Genomic DNA, 12,142 nt, shown 5'->3' on the forward strand with positions numbered 1-12,142 from the left:
ACACACACACAATTCCCTGATCATTTAACAGATTTTAGTGAATTTCTGGGCAGTCTTTGGGCTGATGATGGAAACACATGAACATGTGCTTCCCAGGATTTTGCAAGAAAATGCTTCGTTACCTTCCACTGGACCGTTCACATTTGTTTCTCCTATCAACCTTCAGCATGTTCCAGTTAAATCCCATGTAAAAACCACTGTCCAAATACCTTTTAAAACCTCGACAAAGCCTTGTACCTGATGGTTTTCCTTGTTCTGCTAACTCAGGGAAGCTTTGCTGAGCTTTTTCCTTTTCCTCTTTTGACAATTGTGTGCATGTTTGTGATATTCATTGTGTGTAGTACTTTAATATCACAGAACAAAAAGCAGAGTTTCACAAAAGCCTTTGTTAGAGCATTGCAGGCAAAACCCACCGAATCGGGTGTGTTTTATTTGATGTTGTCACACAAACCAATATCGCACACCTACACAAGATGAATTAGCGAATGTTCTTTTCCATCATTAAATGTTTTAGTAATATGTTTAATGAAATGACTGCTGGGTGCAGCTTTGTGATGACTGGGAAATCTAAACGATCATGTTTTGTGCGTCTCACCTTGGCTGCTTGTGGAGAGCAGGCAACGTGAACTGTGCTGGGCTTTACTCCGTTTGCCTTCGGCCTCTTGCAAAGTGCAAAACGGCTTTTACGTCGCCCCCGATCCCCATTGGGCAGGGAGCCATTGTACCTGCATGAACACACACACACACAAACATAAACACACACATGCATGCATAAAACAATAGGGCATTATTGTCTGGGCTGCTGTATAATACACTGGAAAAAACAGTCATTGTGGAAAATGCTTGAGGCCTTTTTGTGCACTCCCACCAAGATCCTTAGACTACAAGAACACAAACAGCAACCTATACTTCTTATACATGCCTTTCTACAACAGTACATCATGTGTCCCAAAACAATAAAGCCCTCCAAACACAACCTGCAAAAGGCTGAGAAAATAAACACACAGACTCATTTAGCCTGATACACGGCTGAGGAAAGGAGAATAAACAGAGGCGTTTCCTCCAACAGAAAGGAGTCTCTGTGGCTCTCAGCAGCATTATGACTGTGCTGTTGTGTCTCTCTGAGTGTGTGCGACTTTGTTAACATCCTGAAGTAAGAAAACATTCATCACTTCTGTCCACCTTTCAGTACATCAACAAAGTGCCACTGATTACGAAGATAAGAAAAAAAAAATCTGGTTCTTCCCTCTCATAAAAACTGAGATTTCTTATTCAGCACAGCAGACCGTGCTCACGCACGCACGCGCGCACACACACACACACACACACACACACACACACACACACACACACACACACACACACACACACACACACACACAGTAAACAAAAGTAAGTCATTAACTAAAGCAAAATAGGTCGAAAGGCAGTTTGACTTGCCGGGTAAAAGTGGTCACATGGGATTTCAGGAAGCGGTTAAATTATTTCAAAACAAATTCCACTGGACCCAAAGCTATTTGCAGTTGATTTGCATCCAGGAAATCTTTTTCATTGAACCTCTTTTTTTTTTTTTTAAATCCAAAAAGCTAACAGCATTGCTTTTTTTTTTTTTTTTTTTTAATAACAACAACAAAAAAAATCTCATTATAGACTGAATGTTACACATGAGGATAATACATGTCAAAACTTAGATTTAACTCACTTTGGCCATTTTGCATCTATCCACCTGGTAGTTACTACAAATATTTAATCAGCCAATCATATGGCAGCAGCTCAGTGCTGCTATACGATCTGCTGAAATTCAGACTGAGTGCTATATCCATATATATCCAAATATCCACTGAGTGGTGAAAATGCCTTCACAATACCAGAGGTCAGAGGAGAAAGTCCTGCCTGCTTCAAGCTGATAGGAAGGCAACTCAAATAACCATGTTATAATCAAGGTATGCAGAAGAGCATCGGGTCAAACAATACATCGAACCTTGAAGCACATGATGGGCTACAGCAGCAGAACATGCCGGTTACCAGCTGAAACCAGGAAACTGAGCTACAAAGATTGGAACAATGTTGCCTAGTCTAATGAGTCTCTATTTCTGCTGCAACATTAGCATGGAAGGGTCAGAATTTGGCGTGATGGTATGGGGATATTTTTTTGGCACACTTTGGGTGCTTTAATACCAAATGAGCATCATTTAAATGCCAAAATGGCTATTTCTGCTGACCATGTCCATCCCTTTATGACCACTGTGTGCCCAACTTCAGATGGCTGCTTCCAGCAGGATGTGCCACAAAGCTTAAATCATCTCAAACTGGTTTCTGTAATATGACAGTGAGTTCACTGTACTCAAATGGCTCCACAGTCATCAGGTCTTAATCCAATAGAGCACCTTTGGGATGTGGTGGAATGGGACATGGAAATGCAGCCAACAAATCTGCAGCAACTGTGTGATGCTATCATGTCAATACGGACCAAAATCTCTGAGGAATGTTTCCAGCACCTTGTTGAATCTGTGCCACAAAAAATTACGGCAGTTCTGAAGGTAAAAGAGTCCAACGCAGTCCTAGCAAGGTCTACCAAATGAATTGGCTGGTGAGTGTACATACATATTAAAAGGACAAACTACTTGTGTTTAAAAGCATCTTGGAACCTTTTTGGAAATATGTGGAAGATTTGGATCTTACAGAGAGTCAATGGGAATATCCTGTTGCGGTATTTGAAATGCAACAGGATAGTTTTTTAGGTGAAATTGTACGATGAGCAGTTTGTTGCACATTTGGTTTCTCTGACTTAGTTAGTTTATTTGTACAGCAAGAAAATACAATCACACATAATTTGAAGTCCTCCCCCAATTAATTAAGCAGACAACACATAATAAACAGTCAAAGCAATATTTACATATATCTATATAAACACACTGCATTTTTGTTTTGGTTTTGTTTGCTCTTTTATGGAAAACATTTCACAAACTTTATTGTTGAACAAAAGAGAGAAATTTCCAAAAACATTGGATCCTCGTTTCTCTCAGTATACAGATGTTTTACTCATTATTCCACACACATGTTTCAGATAAGCCGTCACCAGTCTGAAGTGATATTCCTATGAGCAGCGCCACAGCTTTATAAACATTACTGCATACATAAACACTGCTCGCTACTTTAACATTGTTATGACATCCAGAAGCCACAGACACTATGTTATGAACTCCTCTGACTTCACATATATACCTTAACTGCACTCAGAACATGCAAGAAATAGTCACACATAAATCAAGGTTCAATTTGTATGAATGTGTATGATCTATGAAAGAGGTAAACTCTTCATCATACAGGAGAACTATTCATGCAGTATAGGCACAGTTGGAACGTGTGTCTGACCAATCAGACTCTTGAAACAAACCCACCCACTGTATGGAGTCCAGCTAAGACAGACGACACAGGCAGGTTGTGAGGGCGCCCAGCCTGCAGCTAAATGTTTCTTTGAGTGAGAAGATCTGGGATCAAACAACGCTGCAAGGGTTTATGAGTAACCATGGTGAGAGAACAGAGTCACAGCAACGTTTGGGAAGGGTAACCATGGCAAGACTGTAACCATGGTGAAGTTTAGCCCGTATCCAGAGCGAGGGCAGGGCGGTCTGCTGGAAAGAGCCCAAAGTGTTGCTGGCAGTTCAAAGCCAGGTTCCCAGGGGTAGCAGTACTGCATGAATGACAAAAAATATTCTCAAAACAAAAACAGAAAGGCCAAAGGTTGGCAACAAGTTAGCGTGTGTTCATGTGTGTGTTCACACAAGTTGGGAGACAAGAAGAATTTCCTCATTTCCCATAATTAGCATGAAGCTTAGGTATGCATGTGTGTGTGTGTGTGTGTGTGTGTGTGTGTGTATTCCTTCCAAACACCATTAAACTAAATCCCAGTTTGCAGCAACAAGCTGACAGTCATACAGTGAACCCATAAAAACATAAAGGCAGGTAGTGTGAGCAATTACTCGTCATGGCTGAGTCACTCTCTGTGTCTCTGTTTATATGTGTAAACCAAGTGGCAACGATCAGGGCTGAAAAACACAGCGAGTGAGTCCAAAAGCTGCAGTTCCTCTAGTGGACATTTGAGGCCGGTTCCAAAAGTGAACCAATCCTATCAGACTCCCATGTTAAAATGTCCAAGTTTAGTTATTAATTTAACATGTTTACAGCCTACACAGAGGGTTAGTTTTTTTTTTCATAACTCACTCATTTATGTTTAATTAAAGCTTAAAGTTGGGTATATGGTCCCTTTGGCTGACAAGTGAATGAAGACGGGTGAATGTAGATGCAAAGTGTCTCTTAATATTTTTAAGTAATTATCTGACAAATAATCTGGCTTTTCAATCCGCTAACATCTCATCTAAGTCCCAACATAAGGATGCTGATTTTTCTAAAAAGATATGGTGCATTTAAAAAGTAGACATTAAAGGGCAAAAATATACCATCCATTCATCCATTTTCTTCCGCTTATCCGGGGCCAGGTCATGGGGGCAGCCTAAGCAGAGAAACCCAGACCTCCCTCTCCCCAGCCACCTCCTCCAGCATATCTGGGGGTACACCGAGGCGTTCCCAGGCCAGCTGAGAGATATAATCTCTCCAGTATGTCCTGGGTCTGCCCCGAGGCCTCCTCACAAAAATATACATTTAATTAAAAAAAAAAAGGCTCACAGGAAGACCTGTGAGCCTTTTTATCCATGTGTCTCTCTATAATGAAATATTGGTGCACAGCTGTCAACTGTAGGGAATCACACTTATGATTCATGAGGTTTGTGAGGATTCATGCCACATGGATAAACTAATAATATTTTCACATGCCTGTGGATGTACAGTTAAGATTATAACACAGAAATGATGCATGCAGACAGACATAGGTGCACCGGGGGACCTTGATGCATCCAATGGCATTAGAGCTGATGTCCAGAGCGCCTGTAAACAGAGACACCACAGCATTCCTCTGCATTAGGCCGTTAGCATTAACGGGCATCAAACATCTTGGACTAGGGTAAGCAATTAGGTCAGACACAACACTGTGTTATGTGTTGATGGGTTTCTCTGTTACTATTTGTGAGTCTGCTGTCAGTTACACAGGAGAGACAAACAGAAGATATTCAGATGGGTGGAGTTTACAACAGCTGAGCTATTTACTTCGTAGAGCCATGAAAACCTTCCTACTGCCTTCCAAGTAATTTATTGTATTGCCTTTTGTCTCCCCACTCCCCCCCAGCTAGCAAAAGTGCAATCATCCTGGCATGAGGTTAGGTTGAAACAGACAGCCCTAGTTTCTTCAACTGTTCCCCCGTCACGCCAGCTTTTGTTCTTTTCGTGATTTATTCTCTCAGGAAATAATTAAACAGTCCAAAGCTGAGAACAGGAAGAGTGCTTCAAGCTTAATCAAATGGTCAGCTCAGCACAGTCACATTTTTAAATTGTCTGAGCTTTTCTTCAACAGCTGTTTCCGATTATTTATTTGCGAGACATTTGTTGTTGGTGTCACAGTACAATTTGGCTGCAACTAGAGCAGCTGAACACAGTTTTACTAAGGGCCAGTTAGGATCCCATCAGTGCCCGGAAATATGTAGTTTATGGACAGGGTTTAATAAGTAATAAAAATACATTTAAAAAAGCTGGATAACATTTAGTTTCCCCATTTAACCTTCTTACTTATTCCACATAAAGGCGTCGAAGTTACACTGACATTACACCATTCAGTGGGGGTAACTAAATGCTTAAAAACCTGCAAATCAGAAACTAACTGCAGTTTTTCTGAAACTAAACTGAAATCAGCAAAGGGTTGGATTTGGGCCATGAGACTAGACCATTCAGTTAACTGCAAGTGGTCACAGACATGGCCCTCATCCTCGAAGCAACCATTACAAAAGGCAACGATATCGCAAGTTTATTGTCCATGGTCGCAATAGTTTTGTTCATGACGCCGTCTCCAACTGGTGTTTTCTCCTAGTGTGACTGTAGCATTAGGAGCTCCAGTCACACTAGTATGTAGGTTTTAGCTTGCCAACATTAAGTGTTTAAAGAAGCATGCAGCATGGCTTGACTGTTGGGGATGTAGTCACTTGACTATGATAGGTCAAAAGACATGCTGTGCTGTTAATATGAGGGTTAGGTGTTCGAGTGGCCACTCGAAAAACACATGCAGTTTCAGTGAACCCTTTAAAAGCTTAAAGAGCAGCCTCAGTTGCAGCACAGTGTGCTCATGTCATAAAGCAGCAAGTGCCTGTGTTGACCTTTAAAAAACGCCTGACCTAGAATCAAAAAACTAGGAGCGGAAAAAGCAGAGCAAAACGGAAAACTGGGGTTCTCCCTTGTAAAGGCATGGAACTGCGTTTACTGTTCACTGTGGTTTTCCACAAGGGAAAATTTCCACGGTCATCTCCCTGACAATGCTGCTCTAGCACAATCCAGAACAACAAACTGTGAGTCAGCTGTGAATCCAAGTGTCTGTGTCTGTGCGAGACATGAAAAATGTGCGCTGTATGGTCATAATTGTGTGTGTGTGAGCGCGCGAGTGTGAATGCACATGTAAGGAGTCTTTCCGACATCTGCATTCCTCTGTGGAGTGGGCTGGGACAGGGAGCAGAGTGGAATGGCCCTTTGGGGAATAAACAGGAGACATAAAGATAGAGGAAGTCCTCTGCTGGCAGTTGTTACTGGACAAAGTGTGTGTGTGTGTGTGTGTGTGTGTGTGTGTGTGTGTGTGTGTGTGTGTGTGTGTGTGTGTGTGCGTGCGTGCGTGCGTGCGTGCGTGCGTGCGTGTGCATACAGTTATGCTGAAGGTGCAGGGTGGAGGGTTTTTCCTACAGCTGACTATGTGGACTTGACTCAAAACAAATCTCTGCGGAAAGAGAAAGCCTCAGTGTTTAAGTTCAGCATCTACTGATTTAGTAATGCATCAAGCAATGTGGTTACTGTCATCTTCAATAAGTCCAAAACACCAGTTCGCTATGTTCTCAGTGCATGACCCTTTGCAACCTGATAAAAATATCACTACTGTTTATGCTGCTTTCTGGAAACACATTCCTTTTGTCTCTTTTGGCATCTTTTCAACAGAATCAGTCTAAGCTTGTCTGCAGATATCCACAGATAAACTGTCTCTATTTAATTTATTTAGAAGCAGATTTCTTTTGCAATGCCTGTTATCTTTTTTTTTCTTCATCAACACTATTTCTATTGTTCTCAAGCTATGATTCTCTTTTTATTTTATAATGTGTCATCTCTGGAAAATCAAAAGACCGACACAAAGACAATCACAATCAAATCCACATAAAATTGTTTGATGCATTGAGCTCTGTGAAAGGGTCATTTAGGCTTTAGTGTAGAGGAGGCATCTTTTTTCCCCACTAAAACATAACGCGTCTGTCGTTTTAATGCTCTGATTTCCTCATTATTTTAATGTTTACATCTACATTTACTGGCTCAGGATTTTAGGCAGAAAAGTTGCAGTGCAAAGCAGAGAGAGCAATTTAGTGTTGCACTCAATTAATGTAGCACCATCAAGCCGCCATTAATGCCACCTGTGACAAATATGTTGGCCCCATGTCCATCTTTGTGCACACATTAGGTGATTAAAGGGCAACAGTGGAAAGTTTGTATTAAATGTATCTGTGCTTTGACGGTGAGTCTTGATTTATGAAGCCAGATTAACAGCATTCAAACTTAAAGACAACAACGCATTCAATCATTAACCAGCCATGACCCTGATTCCTTAGACACATCAACAAATTAAATATAAATATTATAAATTATTTTCAAAAAATTATTTTCAAAAACATTGTACAAAAATCTCCATCATAAAGCGTAGTATGATGCAAGACAAGAGAAAAGAGCATACACACATAATAAAATATTGGGACTTTGTGCTTGGAAACTGACAAATATGATAAATTTAGTTTCATCACCTAACTGTTGCAGCTCTAAAAAAAATTTTTCTTGCACTCTTGTAATTTTTTAGATACTAGTACATGACCATGCTACTGTATTGTATTGTTTGGCCTGTTTGTGCCATTGGCCGTGACATGAAAATGATATAATGCCTTTAGACCACTGCTAGGTAATTGCTAGGCAGCATGATGGCATTATAATATATCATGTATAATTCAACAACATCAGCAACATCTTATTTATATAAAATGTTGCTGTTGTGGAATTAAAGCAATAGCATGCTTTCATAAAGTGTTGCAGGTGCGTAATGGCAAAAATTAGGTCATTTTATCCCATTGTCAGGTGGTTACCAGGTAACTGGATGGAGTGATAGTATATCATGCATAATTGAACTTTTGTGGATATAAATTATTATGTTATTACAGTGAAACAGAAATGGTACAATGCTTTCACAAGGTATAGGAGCATAAATGCTAAAAGCAGGTCACTTAAGCCCATCGTTAGGTGGTTACTAGGCAATGTGATGATGTCATAATACCTGATACACGTAAGAACCTTTCAGGGCTTACAATGTACCTGTGTGCCAAATTTGGTTGCTCAACTCATGATCGTTTAGGAGTTGGCGACCAAACAATCAAACACACAGACAGAGATTTCATGTTTTATGCTAAGAAGATTTAATGATGCAAATAACTGTATAAAAATAATACAAATTCAGAAAGGTGTGTTCTGGATGTGATGAGTATCCGTCATCTGCTTACCCCAGCACAATGAGCTCTCCATACTTCACTGGCACTTTGGTGGGGGCGGTGGTGGAGATGTTATCCTGCTCTGGGGAGTACATTGGGCACGGCTGACTGAGGTTCGGAGGAACTGGAGGCTAGGAATGACGGGTGAGATCCAACAGGGTGACGGGAGGCAGGAAGGGGCAAGGAGGGGAAGGGAGGGGGGGTGGTGCTGATCGAATGGAGCGCTGGGGGGAATAAGGAATAAGGAAGGGGAAGGGTCAGCTGAGCCTCAGCTCCACCCCGTCATGCGTCATGAGCCCGTCTGTTGCAGCTCCACTTGTTCTGCACTGCAAAGTGACAAAGACACAAAGATCAGTGTGCCTACTGAGGAAGAAAAAGGACTCAAGTATCACCAAGTTGTGCAATCCTCTCAGCCTCTCATATAGAATAAACTATATGAGCTTGTCAGAGTTTAACAAGCCTTTAAACATGGACCTGTCCTTGATGGGGTATCCACAAGTTTAAGACTTTTCATGACACTTTTAATGCAACTTGAACTGAAATTTTATTAAATAAAATTTAAGACCAAACTTGCAATGGAAATCCACATCAAAAATGAAAGTATACTGAGTCCAAGTAAAGACACCGTTAGTTTAAAAGGAAAAGAAAAGTAAAATGACAGTATTTGTTAAATTAAGGTGAGAAGAAAAATACAGTTGATCTAAACAATATCCCATTGTCTTCATGCTGTGGTTACCGTTTACTGTTTACACCATGAAAAAGTAGCCTGAAAGGGTTATTGGTCTTCAATGACGCATTATCTTAATGTGTACGGGGATCAAAAAAAATAGCAGCACACCTATCCAAATATTTTTAAAGGCCTTTTATTAGTTAAAATTGTATTAAAGACATTTTAAGATGTTTTTAAGGTGGAATGGACATTTGACTTCCTACCATATGGATCATCATCTAAGCAGGATCTACTTAGCTGCTTATATTTCTAATGCACAAAGCTTTGAAATGAGAGATGTTAATCACCTAGTTGATAAATGAAGCCTGCTCATTTATGGTTGGTTAGCCAGTACCAGACCTACAGTTCTTTATGTATAAAAAAAGGCATTCAAGTGGGGAGCACATTGTGCTGCACAAAGCATGAACCACCACAGGGGAAGCAAACTTTGTAAATAGGACCCATAAGTTAAACCCATAAAAGAAATAGAAATTCAGTAGGAAAATAATTAAAACCCACAACAGATAAGTAAAGACAATATGATACGCAAGTTAAAATCAATAAAAGAAGCAGAAATTAAATAAACTCATAATTATAAAAGGAACCAGACTGCTCACAGATGCAGCTAGATGGGAATTATTTGGTAACTTCCAGCATCTTCACCAGCGTTGGTGTCGACCCGAGGAATAACCAGGAAGTCTGCTCCAGATGACATGAGCGGCTGAGCTGGTTCATAGTTTACAAGCACGTCTGAGCAATATTAAGGTCCCAGATGTTACACAGCCTTAATAACGACTATTAACATCTTACAATCAATTAACTGAAGTCAATTAAGGTGCTCTTTTGGTTATTCCTTCGACAGACATGATACAGGAGTCGACTAAAAGTAAAAGCACAGATAAGTTTTACGGATTAAAAAAAGCAAGTGGCACATTTCTATCTTCCACCAGTGGAGTGTCCACAGTGAACATATAAGTTTTTTTTTTAATTGTGAGAATAGAAAACAGAAAACAAAACTTTCCCTCAAAGTCCCACATGGTCCCAGCACTAAACTGATAAATAAAAAGGTCTACGTCTTCACGAGTCTGGATGGAAAATCTTTCTGCTGACTGATCTGTGTGTCTGCATTTAGTGTTTTGAGTCATTTTCTGAAGTCAGCATTTTACATAACGTTCTAAATACACAGGAAATTAAAGAAAGAAGAATAGAAAGAGAGTGTCTGTGAGAAAAGAAGGCATGAGAAAACTGGAGAGGGTGAACTTCCTGTTAGTTCAAATTTAACTCATGACTTTCTTGGCTAATACCCCCCCCACCCCACCCCCTCTCACAAGGCAAAAAAAAAAAGCAGAATACACGTTTCCAAACAAGAATATCATCACTTCCTTTCCAGGCAACCCTCCACACATGAAGCAGAATATTCCCAGAGTGCCTATTTGCTAAGAGAGTGCATGAATAAAGCATAGGAAGTAAAGTGTTCTGATGATGAGTCGGGGTGGGTTGGTTGTTCCTCAGTACTCTTAGTGAGGCTAATACAGTCCCAAAAGACTGAGCAGTGAGTTCACACAGAGGCCTTCCAAATAAATATTTCAGTCACAATGCCCTATTTAGTTTGAACTAAAGGCAACATGAGCATTTGTGATCCATCAGAATACACAATTTAAAATCATCAATCAAGCCTGAGTCTCAGGATGTGGCTTGTGGATAGTAATTAAACTCACAAAAACAACCCTTAATAGACTAGACTCGCTTTAGGACTGAAGTTAGAGGAGATTTATTTTAGCGTAAGACTAAGCGGCCAGAACATCGCTACCACTGGATTCTGTCCCAAAAATAAAGTTTGTTCCAGGAGTTGACTTTCCATATTTTGAGATAAACTGGCCTCTAAACTACATGATATCAAACGTTCCTGTTATTACAGATATGTCTGACCTGACTAAAACCCCTCAATTTATGTCCAGAATTGCTGTTAAATGAAGCCTAAATGTGTAGAATCAAAAGCACTAATATTGCAATAGAGAATCTGCATCATCGGGTTACCAACTGGTGGTTTTCTGGTTATATTCTTGTATAAAAACAAGGTTGCTGAGCGACTGTCAAATGTCCTGCAGAAATGACGTCACTATTTCTGGAGAAATTTCTCAATTTCTGTTTTTCTATAAGGTTTTGACTGGAATCTGAATGTAAGTAGTTAATATAAATATCCATGTATGCAGACAGAAACAGATGCGTGACAGACATTTGAGATTTTTGCTGACTTGACAGAGTTAATCACCGTATGCAATTGCCACTTTGACCCCATTCAATCACAAACTGACAACAGACTGCCTACTGCACCAAAGTTGCTTTGAAGACAGCAACTGACTCTGAACGGTCACAGACCTGGTTTCCATCTTCAAAGCAATCATCGCAAAGGCAACGAGACTGCGAGTTCACTGCGTACGGTCACAAAAATTCTGCTTGAGTTGTGCTCTCCAATCATTGTTTCCTCTGTAGAATTAGATACTACAAGTATCTCTACAACAAGCCCAGAAAATAAAGCTTGTTCCAGGAGTTTTCTATATTTTGAGACAAACCAACCACTAAAATAGTTGCCCTTCAAAGTTTCTCGCCCTGTACATTTCTCTGTGTCCTGCTGTCATCACAGATGTGTCTAATCTGGCCACAATCCGCACCTCATCTTAACAGAACGTATTACCGCAGTTACAAACGTCAAATGTATTTTTGAATGAGGTTTTCTTACCTCTGGAACAGAATCTGGAAGTTCAGAGAG

General features: G+C 40.3%; 1 protein-coding gene across 3 annotated transcripts in view; it reads right to left on the reverse strand.

Annotated features, from left to right (window-relative positions):
• The window catches only part of peli1b (pellino E3 ubiquitin protein ligase 1b), a 51,757-nt gene that overhangs the window by 15,442 nt on the left and 24,173 nt on the right, over nt 1-12,142 (reverse strand). For all 3 annotated transcript variants that reach the window (XM_030747492.1, XM_030747491.1, XM_030747490.1), the window contains exons 3-4: nt 8,676-8,989; nt 596-725 (exon numbers count right to left, since the gene is read on the reverse strand). In XM_030747492.1, coding sequence (XP_030603352.1) covers nt 596-725; nt 8,676-8,758 — 213 coding nt within the window. In that variant the 5' untranslated portion in view covers nt 8,759-8,989. The remainder of the gene's footprint in view (nt 1-595; nt 726-8,675; nt 8,990-12,142) is intronic.

The sequence above is a fragment of the Archocentrus centrarchus genome, chromosome 15 (assembly GCF_007364275.1).
Source record: "Archocentrus centrarchus isolate MPI-CPG fArcCen1 chromosome 15, fArcCen1, whole genome shotgun sequence".
NCBI classification, from domain to species: Eukaryota; Metazoa; Chordata; class Actinopteri; order Cichliformes; family Cichlidae; genus Archocentrus; species Archocentrus centrarchus.